The following is a 15,614-nucleotide window of genomic DNA, read 5'->3' on the forward strand; positions in this document are numbered from 1 at the left end:
GAGTGTGAATAATATATCTATTTTGTATCCAAATGAATAAAAATTAAAACATTCAATTAATATCTATATTTATATTCATACTTATAAAAAAAAATAAATATAAATATGGGTAAACAACTATTCAATCAGTATCCGAATACCGATTCTATTTATAACTCTATCTAATTTCATGTAGCACTTCTAAACCTTTAAAAAATATAAATAATCACTATTAATTTGATTTATCATTTACTTAGTAATATATTTAATTATATGATCATAAAATTTAATTATTCGATTTATATTTATATTTATATTCATACTTTTAGTATCCGATTTATATCTATATCAATTTAAAACAAATACGAATGTACTAATATGTATCCGTATATGTATTCATCAAACAAAATAAATATGAATGTAGATATACTAGTATCTGATCCGATTTCAGATCTATCTCGGATAACAAATCCTACTTTGGGCTGGTTTCTGATTACTTTACTTGAAGCCAAGCCAGGCGCATAAATAGTTCCAGCCCGATCCATACTATACCATTGATGCCTTACATTTAGAGGAAGATGGTGCAGTGAATACATTGATGCCAACGACACTGGATGGAGTTGGGTGCTATTGGACCAGCCCGAGTCCAGAGTTTAAATGAATACATAACAGTACAGGTAGAGATTTGGAATCTAACTTTTGCTTTATAATTGATCTATTGATAATAAATATACGTATCAGATTCGAGTTGGGTGGAGGTTGGGTTAGGCTAACATCACGTATCAAATATCACATCTTAAAAAGAGTTAAAATCAAGATAAATAACTCAGACTTTTGAGAACTTTAACATGCAATAGATGCTATAACAATTAAATCATGAAGAATAATTGATAGTTAAATACATAACAATAACAGACACAAAATTGAAAAGATGTACTAAGAGTCAAGTATAAATACCCAAACATATTCTAACATAACATTAGTTTTTATTTCTTAATTGAAGGATAAATAAATAAATAAAATTGGTATTATATATGTATGTATGCTGTATGTATATGTATATGTATGTATCAGGAAATAGAAGATTCTCTGAGGGCTTGTTTGGTTCGTGGAAAAAGAAGGGGGAAAAATGTGGTCAACGAAAAAGTAATGAGATGCCTCTTGTTTGGGTGGAATTTTCAAAGAAGAGATACGGAAAAGTTGTATTCCCATGGAAATATGATTTCTATATTTCATGAGAAAGTTTTTTCCATGAGAAACATGGAAAAGTTCTTTTTTCATGAGACGAAAATCATTCCATTTTTATTTTTTCTCAAAAAAGCCCTTCAACATTAAAGACCTAATTTTGATTAAGGGTATAATAGAAATTACACATAATTTTTTCAGAAAAGTGGATGATCAACCAAACATAAGCACTCTGAAAATCTGTCATTTTTCCATAGTCAGCCAAACATGCCAAAAGTACTTTTTCAGGTATTCTCTTCTTAGAAATATGCTTCTCAGAAATCATATTTCTAGAAGGAAAAATGCTTTCCACGAATCAAAAGAGCGTGGGAGACTTAAATACCAATGGAAGCACGTAATTTACTACTCTTGCCGCCTTGCAACCGGGGCCCCATGGTTTGGACTACCGAGACTGAATAAGTGGCCTTAGAGGACTATTTCCACAATCCAATAACTCCGTTTTTCCAGTAGTCTTGATATATATTGGCTTCTAGGCATTTCATGGCTCTGAACGAAACACTATGAAGCATGCAGCAATGAAAATTTGCAATATTTGTTTTTCAGATAAATTATATATATGATATCAACGGATATAACTAGCACTCCTTTCTTGTCTCAGTCACCTTTAGCCGATTAAACGAGTCCAGAAAATATTCACCTCTTAAGACATTACCCGAAGATTATTTGACACATTCTGATGGAAATAATTCCCATGAATTTTTGACAGTCTTGATGTGATTCATGGAAGCCATTGAATCTCCTGGGGTTCAGGCGATTGCCATGGGATAAAACTAAGTTGGTTCCTCGGTGGAGACCCCTCAATAAACTGTTAAAACTTATCTGATATTTGATCATCATAGATTGATGTATGCATGTATCTATCTGTATGCATTGTACAAAAAAGAGAAAGCACATGCATTAAATGTTAGATATTTGCGAATTATTCAATGATTCGAAGTCAGTAAAATGTTATTGGCATTAGAGATAGCCAATAGTATGAGATTTACACAATTGAAAATGTCTAAAATTCAAAAATAATATGTTTTGGTGAATTTTTTGTTTAAAAAAAAATCTATTTAGTTGCTATATATTAAGAAGCATTTGGCAAGGTGCCTTTTATAAAATAGTAACTAATAATATGAAGTCCAAAAGTTATTTCAAAAAAAAAAAAACTAACAACAAGATTATATTTGTCTTCCTTAAGAATATACTCTGTCACACTAGAAAGGTCTTCATGAGAAAACCATGATTTATTTGTTCCATCTGTCCTGGCATAATTTGGCAGGCAATTAGCTTTCATATTAAATTCACAATAGGGCAAGGGATAGAACATGCGGTTCCAATAAAATATCTCCACTTTGTAATGAAAAGGCACACAGATCACCAATTATTTGGTGTTCATAACAAATTTTACTCGACTCATTACTTTTAGGATACATGTAATTTTTCTTTGCTGACTACAATTGTCAACCTAAAGAGGATAGCTAAGCACAATACTAGGTGACGTAGATATATTTTAGGTGAGCTTGCAATGCTAGCACCACTTCATGAAAAATCATAATTCTCTAACATGATGGATGCATGACTAGCAAATTCTGTCATAATTATATGGTCATCTCATGCTTGATTAATTTAATTTTCAGTTTGCATATAGGTTTTAGATACAATCAGATGGTAACATCATGTTGCTGATATTTCGTAAATTATAGCCAGCTTGCCACATGCCTCTGAGATTTTAGAAGAAACAACGATAGTTCACGACTTCAATTTTCGAGAGAGACGCCACAAGAGCTACAGCCGATGAAAAACCTAATGGTTGCAATATTATTGCCATCTGTATGTCTTTGTAGTAATTAAGTTTAAAATGTCGGTCTCAAACATAAAATAGCTTCACAAGCCTTCACCTACATGTCATGTCGCAACCTACCAATATTTGAATTAATCATGAAGTAGTAAACCTTGCCCCATTCCAAGCAAATAAGGGGTAGTTATCATCACCTAGGTCATGCCTGATTGTCAAGAAAAAGCCATTCACCAAGCATCTTCCTAAAGATTGTAATGTCAACTCAGCAATGAGAAATATGTGATGCATCTATAAGTTTTTAATTCTCCTTGCCTTTGACACGAAGTTTATATGGTTGTCCACCTAGAAACTTGGGTAGCATCTTAAAGACTAGTCGCATTGCTCGTGCGGTAGCTAACATCTATCTTTTGGACCTTTTGCTTGGGAGAATTAATGTTAGGTCCGGCTGACCATTGATGTCTCTTTTCTCCATAAGGTGGAGGGTCGACCTTTCGGGGTTGGCCCGTCCAAGAAGTCGCCGCTATATTTCTTCCTTTCATTGCGGAAAAGCTTCATTCCCTCGTGAAAAGTAACGTAGGCTGGTCATGATCTACTTGAGTACATGTGGTTGACTCGCACCCAACACTTTAATAGAGTTAGGTTTTTGGGTGGATCCAGGACCTAAGCAACGAACAGCCTAATTATTCCAATATGAGCAATGATTTAGTGCTGACATGTTAGAGTATTTCCAAATTCCAAGCCTACCTTTCTTATACTTTCTTTAGTCCCACATTAGAAAGAAATGAAGCTCAGCTGGTCTTTATGTAGTCTTCAACCTTTTTAATTTAGTGAAGCAAAGAAAGTAAGTAGTCCAATGGAGGCCCAAGGTAATATTGGTAGATCCGATCCGAACTTTTTCTTCTCTTTTTAGACCTTATTAGATCAGAGGATTAACATATCTTCCTCTTCATACTCCTCTACTGCATTTGCAAGTGTATGCTACACCAAGATTCATTTTCCGAGGGGCACGATCTATTCTTAAGGACAGTGACAACACGTCTCAACCGATAAGTTTTCTTACCATTTACTCTTTTCATAACATAACATGCAAGTATACCATATTTTGGTGTATGGACAGGTATCTGCAAATCACTAAACATGCTTTGTGGGGCTTGTTTGTGATAACAAACACAACATTTGTGTAAGCTTTATGGATAAGCAAGTAGTCGTAGATGTGCAGCCAAACCATTTTAGACTGGTAAACTACACTCCAACATGCAATTCAAGATGCATGTATGCTTGAAAGGTTGAAACTGCGTCACCTGCGCGTATATCATAAACGGATATGCTTGAAATCTTTTCCAGAACAAGCTGAATATGTAATCAAACCCACGAGCACCACCTTTTGGAAGCTAGTATATATGCTAAACTGCGACCAGCCTTCTTCTCAGTTCTCACCTTTTGTTCTTCTCTTTTTTTTTTTTTTTGTTCTTCTCTTTGCATGACAATTGCAAGCAAGACAAATCCATTGCCGTCATCACACACACACTTCCATGCACAAAACTATTTGCTAGATCGTGTAATTTTGTATTTTAAGCGGAAGATGTCCGGTACCGCGGATCTGGTCGTATCATAGCGATCGGACGGACCGCCATCGACCAAGCGCACGGGGAGCGCGAGGCGGTGGTACGTCAGCGGTGCACGGTATCTTAACTGCACCCCACGTAAGCGGACGCTGGAAACGGTCGAAAGGCCGTGAGCGTACCAACAGAACGGTATGGGTCCGCTCACCTCCCACGAGGCCCGCATGCACACTTAATGCCGTCCAACCACGTAAGGTAGCACCAAATAAATGCGACCAAAATAAATACATGGATCCTCTCTTCAATTAAAACGAATTTTCCAAATTCAACAAAAAGGCAATTTTTCAAAAAAAAAAAAGAGGGATTTTCTTCGGTCTTCTTCACTGGTACTCTCTAAGGTCTAGCCTATTCTAAATTTCTCAATTTTTTATTATTTTTTGTCGGTAATTTTTGACGGCAAGTGATGGGTTATGGACTGTGATGATAAGGAGGCGGGGGTGGTCTCGTTTATTACGAGAAGAAGACGGGGAGGCTTCCGGTGGTGGCGCAGCGGCAGACGGGGCAGGGCGGGGCGGCGTCGCTGCAGTCGGTGCAGAGGCAGAGGTGGCGGCATGGAAGGACGACCACCGAAGCCAGCGCCGACCGGCACGACCGGCATGCCGCCGGCGGCGCCCGGTCCGGATCGACGTGGGCCGACTCGGCGTCCTCCGCCGGCGAGTCGCGGCACTCGCCCTCCCTCTCTTCTGCCGCCGCGGCCTGGGCCTGCTGGAGCTGGGCGTGGAGGGCAAGGGCCGTGGCCTGGTCGGCCATAGCCTTGGCCTGCCACGCCAAAGATTCCGCCTTTAGGCGGGCGAGGCGCTCCTCGAGCTCGGCCGCGCGCCTAACCGCCTGCTCCACCTCCGCCTCCTTCTCCCTCAACCTCCGCGCTGCCGCCTCATCGGCCGCGCACAGCAAAGCCCGGCAGTGCCGCTGCCGCTTCTCCGCCAGCGTCCGGCGGAGATGCTCTCCCTGCCGTGAGAAAAATGAGCTACCTTTAGCTAATTTCCACAGAGTGAAAAGCCAACGAAAAGGAGAACCGGTTAAAGAGGAGAGACAAAGCTTACGTGGGCGCGGAGGAACCGGTCGAATTCGTCCTGGTGTTGGTTGAGTTGGAGGGCGAGGTCATCGGAGAGAACAGGGAAGAGCGAGGCCGAAAGCAGGGGATTGGCCTGGTTATGGTTCTGAAGCTGGTGCTGGTCTTCGAAGGCGAGCCGGAGGCCGGTGGAGACGAGAGGAGGAGGACGAGCTTGGAGCTGGGCGAGGCTTATCACCGTCGGGGCAGAGAGCGACGCAGCGGGCGGCGGTTGCAGCGAGAGGAGATCATTAATGGAGTTCCCCTGCGCCGAGCTCTCCATTAGAATGGGCGCCGCTTCCCTTCCCCGCTTCCGTGGATTCCCACTCGCTGCCACCAAACAAAGCCATCTCGTTTAAGAAAACAATAAAAGAGAAACCTTTCAAAAGAAAAGAAGGAGAGAGACGAGGCCGAACCAACCTCCATTGGAGAAGAACACGCCGGATTGGTCCCGGAACCCAGTAGGCGCTTGGGAAAACTCCATGCTCTTCCGCTCCTGCTCGCTTCTGCACGCGTCCTCACAGCCATAGTTGCATAAAAAACCGAACTTTTTGGAAAAAGAACCAAGAAACACATATACAGGAGAAGAAGAAACAAAGACTCACCGGTTTAAAATCAGAGCGTTGGACGGGTACTGGGCTTGAACAGCCATGGAGGAGGAGAAAGAAGAGGAGAGAGGTGGATTCCTCGAAGAGCGAGATAGAAGAAAAGAAGGAACAGATGGGAAGGCAGGGCCAAAAGAGAGCGTCTTGGGCTCTTGGTTTCTCTCGCCTACTCGTCCGAATTCGGTGTCACCAGGGGAGCGAAACCCACAGCGAGCAAAGTGATGGACAGAGAGAGATGCGCTCGAAACGAACGAATCAGTCCAAAGATGGCCTTCTTACTCTCTCTCTCTCTTTCTCAAGACCACTCGGTTCTCTCGGGCGCACAGGGATGGAAGGCGCGGCTCGGAGTCGGGCCTTTCCTTCCACTTGCTCCCAACGCCTTAAAGCCATCACGCATGCGCCTTTTTTTTTTTGTTTGTTAAGCTAATCAATGGTTTTTCCTGAATTGGGGTTTTAGATTTAGTCTTAATTAGTGAATATTGATGAAATAAATAATAGAATAGGAGGTGAAAAGAAATGGGGAGAATGATTTGAAATGGGTGCATCATAGTGTGGGTTGGTGGCGACACACAAGCCCGAGAAATATGGAGGATTCTGTTCTTGGTATTGACTTCCTCCTCGTTATTTTATAAATGAATATCTTTTCCTTGTACAGTGAGCTTTTATTTTGTATTTTTTTAATTAGAAAAATAACTCCTTAAGTTTGGCAGGTTGGTTCAAGGATAGCCAACAGCTCTCCCTTTTTCATTTCCTTCCTTATCTTAGAAAATAGAGAAGGTTTTAGTATGCTTGATTGGATATGTACTAATTCTCCATGGTGATGTTGAATTAAAATAAATGATTGTTGTTTGGGGTCCATCTATGGAGGGTAATGTTACTTAGATCTTACGTTGTATATATATATATATAGCCATTTTGAGAAGAAGAAAAAAAGGGAGGAAGAAAGATAGGAACTAGTGAATTATAATGGTTAATTAGATGATGTATGACAAGCAATCTTGTAATCATTATTTTCCTGTCATGTTGCATGGCTATATTCTATAGAGAGTTCTCTACACTAGAATAGGAGAAACGTTTACACATTTGCTAATAAGATGTTATATTTTCTTCATGGCCAACAACTATATAACAATTAAAGCCGTAAGTCGTTAAGTATGCATTAATAAGTTAAAAGGCAATAAATTAATACTTGTGTTTGTTGGGTCCGTAATTATTAATTACAATTTTGAAACAAATTTGAGTTAGGCAGCATTAACATCGTAGACTTTTTTTTTTTAGAGTATTGTTTGGTGCACTGTGTTAAAGTTCTAAAATACGAAACCAATGAAATTTGGCTAAATTTATGATATTTTCTAAGTCATCTACATGACTACATCCTATTCGATACAAGAGGTTTGAGTTTAAATTATATTAACTTTGAATAATATCTAAGCCATATATATGACTATGAATGAAACTAATATCTCTATGTTTCTATCTTCTTCCTACGAGCTTGAACAATGGGCATCAAAAATTATTTCTATCACAATTGATTATTATACCACAGGTAATTTGCTACCTTTATCACAATCACCATATGCCCCTCTACTACCACATTGCTATCCTCCAAAATAGAGTTGTGCACACACACACACACACAAATGATGATGGCATTTAAGGTAGAGAATGAAGTTTGAAGGAATTGATTGACAGAGATTGTGATGAAAATGGCATCAACGATTACTAGCTAAATGGAAAGGCATATGAAGGACTAGTGGCCAACAAATGGAGGTTTGGACAAGGCTGCTTAGATGTAGAGGTTAGTGAGGGATTGATAATCTTCAAAGAGTACATGCCAGAGATATCGCATCCTTATAGATTGTGATGAAGAAGAGAAGGTGGCCAAAAAATAAGAAAAATAAGGATGTGATGAGGACAAATCATGAATGCTCACAATCATTCTCAGATAACACCAATATATAGAGGATATTGGGGCCATATATCACGTCTAGCATATAAGAAGGTGAAATTTGAACAATATATTATTTTAGTCTCAAATCAATTATTATAATAGAAAATTTAAATTCATTCTGTAAATTTGTCTAAAAAATATCCTTTAAATTTGTTTGCTAATACAATTAATGCTTAAGCCAGTTTATGAGCCTTCCACTTTGCAATTTATTTAAGGTGGTTAAAGTTGCCTAGATTCAAAGAGAGCTGCATCATGACCTTCTATATGTAACTGGGTAGGATTGTTCCATATGCTTCAATACTTTAAAAATCAAAGAAAGCGAGACTCATGGTGAAAAGTTGCAAGTCATATATAGAAACCTTTGTTTTTTGCGAGCTATATTTTATAATTTACTTTGAATCTTGGCTATGAATTATATAAGTGGACTGTATAAGAAATACCCTATTTGCTCAATATGTGGGCTAAGCAACTAGCTTAGAAGATAGATATGGCCATGGAGATATGGACTATATTGCATATAAAAATATTAATAAAAACCATTTATGTCCCTCATCTAGATCTAATCAAGGATACATCAAAAAGGGAAAAAAATATCAAAGGCTTTACCTTTCATCTTCCTCTTCTTTTGTAAAATAAAAGTTCTTATAGAAATTTTTCAAGATCTACCCTCTTCTCAACTAACCTAATATATAGATGCCTTCAATTCAACTTCCTCCACGACAAAATAGGCTCAATTGACTAGAATTTTAGGATAAGGATGCTAAACTGATCTTCTCTTTATTATACTATAAATCATGGTTTATTCTTGAAGCTTAATTTAAAAAATTAAGAAAAAAGATTTTATAGTTTTTCACTTGAAAAGCTTTTCTAGTTTGGAAGGAAGAGAGAAAGATGAAGAGAGAGGAAATTATAAATTTTTTTATTTCATTTCTTTTATATATGTTAATGGGGAAAGGTTTTGATTTTATTTTTTTCAATTTTGCTTTTGTTAAGTTGATTTAGAAAAATGACTTAAGTAGATTCTTTTTCCTCTTTTCATTTCCTTCCTTATCTTAGGAAATAGAGAAGATTTTAGACCACTTTGATTGAATGTATACTAATTCTCCATGGTGATGTTGATTTAAATAAATGATTGTTGTTTAGGTACATCTATGTAGGGTAATAATACTTGGATTTTGTATTGCATATGTATATAGCCATTTTGAGAAGAAGAAAAAAGAGGAAAAAAATACAAACTAGTGAATTATAATGGTTAATTAGATGATGTATGACAAGTAATCTTGTAATCATTATTTTCCTATCATGTTGCATGCTTATATTCTATGGAGAGTTCTCTACACTAATATATAGGAGAAACAATTATAATTTGCTAACAAGAATGTTAGATTTATGATAAGAATGATATAAAATCGATGACAAATGATGCATTTGAATATATATATATATATATATATATATATATATATATATATATATATATATATATATATATATATTGTTTTCATTCATACTTTTTCCATTGTCAACAACTACTTAACAATTAGGGCTACAAGCCATTCGGTGTGCATTTATAAGTTAAAAAGTGACAAACTAATACTTGTGTTTGTTGGGTACGTATTTATTAGTTACAATTTTTGAAACAAATTTGAGTTAGGCATCATTAATACCACAAACATATTCTTTTTTAGAGAAATATTTGGTGCACCGTATTAAAGTTCTTGAAATAATGAAACCCAAGAAATTCTGCTGAGTATCCTATTTTTTTTCTGAGTCATCTACATGCTATGTAATATGATAAGTTTGAGTTTAATTTTATTAACTTTGAACGATATCTAAACCATATGCATGACTATGAATGAAACTAATATCTCTATGTTTTTGTCTTCTTCCTATGAGCATAATTGATGGGCATCAAAAATTCCTTCTTATTTCATATTTGATTACCTCTATCATAATCATCATAAGTGCCTCTATAAACGCATTGCCGTTCTCCAAAATATAGTTGTATACACACACCAGTGATGATAACATTTGAAGTAGATAATGATAGAGATGGAGCATGAAGTTGGAAGGCATTGATTGGTGGAATTGTTGTGGTGAAAACGGCATCAAGGATTACTAGCTAAATTAAAAAGCATATGAAGGACTATTAGCTAATAGAGGGAGGTTTGGATAAGACTAGCTGGATGCAAAGGCTAGTGAGGGATTGATAATCTTTGGAGAGAGCAGGCCAGAGGTATCACACACTCATTGATTATGATGATAACAAGAAGTGGCAAAAAAATAAGGATGTGATGAGGAAAAGTCATGAATGCTCATAAATTATTGTCAGATGACACCAATACAGAAAGGAGATTGGGGCCATATATCACATCTAGATTGAAACTTGAACAATATATTATTTTAGTTCCCAATCAATTATTATAAAAAGTAGAAAATTTATATTTGTTCTTTAAATTTTTTCAAAAAATATCCTTCAAATTTGTTTACTAATGTAGTTAATGTTTGAGCTAGTTTATAAGCCTTCAACTTTAAAATTTTCTTAAGGTGGTTAAAATCATAACCTTTTATTTGTAACTAGGTAGGATTGTTCCATATGCTTCAATATTTTAAAAAATTAAGAAAAATAAAATTCATGGTGGAAAGTTTCAAGTCATAATTTTGAGAGAAAAGTTACAAGGCATAGTTCTTTACCTAGAGGAGAACCATGATTTCAAAATAGCATATATGGTAAGCTTTGTTTTTTGCAAGCTATATTTTATATTTTATTTTGAATATTAGTTATGAATCATATAAGTAGATCATATAGGAAACACTTATCCTATTTACCTAATATGTGGACTAGGCAACTATCTTACAAGATAGAAGTGGCCATAGAGATATGGGCTGTAAAAATATTAATAAAAACCATTTATGTCCCTCATCTAGATCTTACCAAGGAAAAATCAAAAAGGAAAAAAAATGTATAAAGGCTTTACATTTCATCTTTCTCTCCTCTTATAAAATAAAGGTCAATATAGAAATATTTCAAGATCTGCTTCCTTGCCCCTCCTACTTTTGACTAACCTAATCCATATATGCTTTCACCTCAACTTCCTCATGATGGCATGGGCTAAAGAATTTGCTCCAATTAACTAAAATTTTAGAATTAGTAGAATTAGGATGCCAAACCGATCTTTTCTTCAATATACTATTAGTCATGGTTTATTTTTGAATCTTAATTTAAAAAATTAAGAAAAAAAAGATTTCTAGTTTTTCTCTCAAAAAGCTTTTGTACTTTGGAAGGAAGAGAGAAAGATGAAGAGAGAGGGAACTATAAAACTTTTTATTTTGTTACTTTTATATACGTCAATAGGCAAAAGTTTTGTTTTTATTTTTTTCAATTGAACCTCCCTTAAGTTGATTTTAGAAAAAAAGACTTACGTAGATTTTTTTTTTTTTTTTTTTTTTTGGGTACAATGGTTCTATTACTTCTGTTTACTGATTGGATGATAAGCTGGCTGCTTAGCCTATATGGTGTCTATCAATTGGGTATATATTGAAGCTTGCATATTATACAATCTATTTGATATAAGCCTTGAAGTTACAAAACTCATAATGGACTCTAAAATTAAAAAAAAAAATGAAATATATGCTTTTAAAGCTGGCCAGAGTCTACCATGGAGCGTAATGTATGTCAAATAATTTCATTCAGAAGGAGTTGTTGCACTTGACGTGGTCGTTGACCTCCAAGATTATCAAAATAATAATAATAATAATAATAATAAATAAGTTCAGAACTAGGAAATGATTGGCTTCCTTAAGATTATATAGATGGACTCTGAGAGGAGGTTGCATGGCCTTGAATGATAAGATACATCAATAGCCCCTAATTTGTTTTCAAGCTACGTGAAACTCAGAAATCATCATACACGTCTTTGACTAAAGTTAGAAACATGGTTTAGAGTCTACCGCACGCGTTGACATAAGATGTACATGCGGTTCTTTCTTGAAGAGTCATTGATAGCCAACTATTTCCTCAATCAAGGCTACTATTTCCTCAATCAAGGCTAAAAACATTTCTTGAACAAGGAATGCTGGCCCTACCTGACCATGTAAATATATACCCGACATATTGACCGGAAAATAAGGAGACGCAGAGAGTGTCTCAAATGTTGGAAGTTGAGGTGAGTGGAGTGTCAAGCCATTGTTAGATTCATTTTTTTTTTATATGTTGGTAAATCAGATATATCGTACCATGCATGTATAGATAAACCCATATTAGAAATTAGTAGGCAGAAGTCGGGTCGGGTCAGTTTGGAGCTAAACTCGAAACTGAATTGATTTAAACTGCTTGAAATTGATCCAAAAAATTCAGTTTGGTTTAGATCGCTTTATCAGTTTAATATCAATAGACTGAGTTTATTTTAAATATAAAAAAATTATTATATATATAAAAAGTTTAAAAAATAAAATTTATATATACAGATATATATGGGTTGGGTCGGGTCGGATTGGTTTGAATCGATTTTCTAAAATTCAAACCAAAACCAAACCGAATTTTTTCATTTTGAAACTTAAACCAAAACCTAATTCATTTTTTTAAAAAAATGATAAAAACCAAACCGAAGATAGAACAGGTTGGATTCGCGGTTCACCCGGTTTTTTCGCATATCTCTAGCAAGATCCATGTTTGATGCAATCTCATATGTCGAATATATGTCCACAACTAAGCTGGCCGATTGCGACAATTCTCTCATTGTCGTGTAATCTTGCCCTTAACTAGTGTTTCATTCAGGGAATGCATATCACATCAAATAATACTTGAGTGGAGTTGATTGCTTGGATGACCATGGCGAAAACAGGAATATCTATGTTATATAAGAGAATAATCGCAAATTCTTGCTATAAATTGATACAAAATTTTTGCCCATATTTTGTCTTTGGTAAGCGCCCACATTTGTTACAAGATATGAACATCATGACCAAGTATTCACTCGTTTCTATAATGTTTTGAAGTCCCTTTGGTTTGCGGAAGGTTCCAGGTTCCCATTACATGCACGTAGGTAATAATGTTCATGAGCGTAGCCGTATAAGCATGTAATGGCCAGCTAAAATTTGATATAGGTTATCTTTTTGTTTTTTCTTTTCTTTTCAACGGCTGCTTTTGAAGATCCTTGAATATATACATCCTTTAGCATCAATCACAAGTAAGTCTCGAAACCTCTAGATAATGAAGTTGATGTCTCCGATAGCATCAATCTACTATATTTGGCTACGAAGGATGTTATTCAATCGGCTGCACTATTAACCTCTCTATAGATATATTTTAGGTGGAGTTTGAGTCTCTATGCATCAGCTAATAAAGAAGGTTCATACCCTCATGTTTCATGACATGACTGTTCTGAAATCCCTTTTTAGGATTATGTTATCAGCCCACAAAACAATGATAGCATAAACCAACCCCTCCTATGCTGCTTTCAATTCGGTGAGTGGCACCAATATGACATACAACAAGGAACCACTTGCAGTTAGATATAGGTTATTTTTACCCTAGAAAAAAAGTAATTAATTTTTGGAAAAATGAATTGAGGAGTTTTCTTACAAAATTTTCTGAAGATAATAATGCCTAATAGCTAATGGTCTTTGTTTGAGCCAAGATTGTTATCCAACTCATTCATTGTCCTAGGCTGATAAAGTTTTTATTTATTATACCAAGAGATTTAGGCTCAAAATATGTTTATAAAGACAGTTATGGTTAGAATTTAAACGGAAGGAGTATGTGAGGATCCGTGCGAGCATGTGTTTAGTTTGACATTAGTTATTCGCTGGGTAGATCTTAGATATTTATATAGAATCAAGAAACCTAAATAATACCTTCCAATTAGCCATTTTGGATATCTGAATATTCAATTTCATATATAACCCTATTTAATTTTATATGACGCTCGTAAATTTTTAAGAAAAATAAATGACCATATCAACATTTTATTAACTTAATTTATTACCCATTTAGTAATATTTTTGATTCTGTGGTTATAAAGTTCAATTATCTGATTTATATCCGTATTTATATCTATACTTTCGGTATCCGATTTGTATTTGTATCCATTTAAAACAAATATAGATATAAATTTTTGCATCCGGCTAACATTCATATTTATATCTATATTTGTGAAACAAAATAAATATAGGCATAAATATGCTAGTATCCCATCTGATTTGGCATGCGTTGGTAGTCTTCCTATAATAAGTAATAACAGAAAAACTGCTCATAAGATCCAAGAAATGCCGCGTAGGCTGGGTTTGAACTTTGAAACCAAGCTATTAAACTGCCCGTGCGTCGTATTCATGGCGGTCACGGACAAAGCCCACCTTGGCCCCTCTGCACTAACGTTGGCCTTCATGGCCACCAACTTGATTAAATATAGAGGGAATATATCTGTGGAGGAAGCATAGGATGCTAGGAGTTCTGAAGTAGCTTTAGACTCAATTTTGATTTAGCCAAATGCACTTCATACAAATCATGCCACATCCTTTCCACAAGAATATTGAAGTGCAACAGCCAACATCTCTTCCAACCCAATCTTTTAAAAACAATGGGTAGGAAAAAGGGAATAGCTGTCATTCTGTGAAGCTTAGAATAATGGATTAGCTATGACATGGATGAACACTATAAAAGCAGTGGAATCATGTGTTTATCGTCATGTTGTGTAATATACACTTCAAATGGAGGCAATGCGATTGCACAAGAGGCTGGGAAAGTATTCCATCTTGAAACATCCACTGAAAAGTAGAAAAAAAAAGCAAATATGATAACAGACTAGGTAGTGAGTCTCATTGGATACACGTAATTAGAAATCTCATGGATTCCTGAAACTTCAAATATCTTAGCACAAGAACGGTTGTCCTCTTTTTATTGAACGTTTTTTTTTTTCTTTCAGTAACCTCGTAAAGAAATTATGCTTCAGCATTGATTTCACGTAAGTTATTGTGATTTATGTTCTGAGGTAGAAGAGTCTATTCCGCATGTTATATTTCAATATCATATGGCAGCACTGGCATGGAGAATGGTCCTAGTTCTGGACTTCTCGTTGACATTTCTTTCTTTATCTTTAGATTATTAGAGAACGATCTTCTTCGAATGTGAGATACTCTAAGCTGTTTTTATTTGTTGGATTGCTTATCATATATAGCTGGCATGCATGGAAGGAACATATATTTGAGGTTTGAGATAGAATGCTCTATTGATTTTGTTAAAAGCTTTTACATAAGATCATGAATTCCTCCATAATATTTCTTCAGAGGGTTCTTTGAGAGTCGGGGAAATCTATGGTTGTTCTCAGGTAGCTTCTGATTCCTCATAAGTCTTTTACTTTACTTGGGAGCTACCATCCTC

General features: G+C 35.8%; 1 protein-coding gene across 1 annotated transcript; it reads right to left on the bottom strand.

Annotated features, from left to right (window-relative positions):
- Window positions 1-4,910: 4,910 nt before the first annotated feature.
- LOC120105487 (probable BOI-related E3 ubiquitin-protein ligase 3) lies at window positions 4,911-6,954 on the bottom strand. Its single transcript, XM_039118005.1, has 4 exons — window positions 6,286-6,954; window positions 6,101-6,186; window positions 5,673-6,010; window positions 4,911-5,577 (listed from the first exon to the last, which is right to left on the bottom strand). The coding sequence occupies exons 1-4, from the start codon at window positions 6,330-6,332 to the stop codon at window positions 5,080-5,082; spliced, it is 969 nt and encodes a 322-aa protein (XP_038973933.1). The 5' UTR covers window positions 6,333-6,954; the 3' UTR covers window positions 4,911-5,079.
- Window positions 6,955-15,614: the final 8,660 nt, after the last annotated feature.

The sequence above is a fragment of the Phoenix dactylifera genome, unplaced genomic scaffold (assembly GCF_009389715.1).
Source record: "Phoenix dactylifera cultivar Barhee BC4 unplaced genomic scaffold, palm_55x_up_171113_PBpolish2nd_filt_p 000298F, whole genome shotgun sequence".
In the NCBI taxonomy this organism is placed as follows: Eukaryota; Viridiplantae; Streptophyta; class Magnoliopsida; order Arecales; family Arecaceae; genus Phoenix; species Phoenix dactylifera.

Bases quoted from the DNA above. Each gene is read 5' to 3' on its own strand.
- LOC120105487 (XM_039118005.1), bottom strand. From the start codon at position 6,332: ATGGCTGTTCAAGCCCAGTACCCGTCCAACGCTCTGATTTTAAACCG. The intron at 6,187-6,285 runs GTGAGTCTTTGT...GGACGCGTGCAG, and splicing joins AACGCTCTGATTTTAAACCG to AAGCGAGCAGGAGCGGAAGA. The intron at 6,011-6,100 runs GTTGGTTCGGCC...GTTTGGTGGCAG, and splicing joins CGTGTTCTTCTCCAATGGAG to CGAGTGGGAATCCACGGAAG.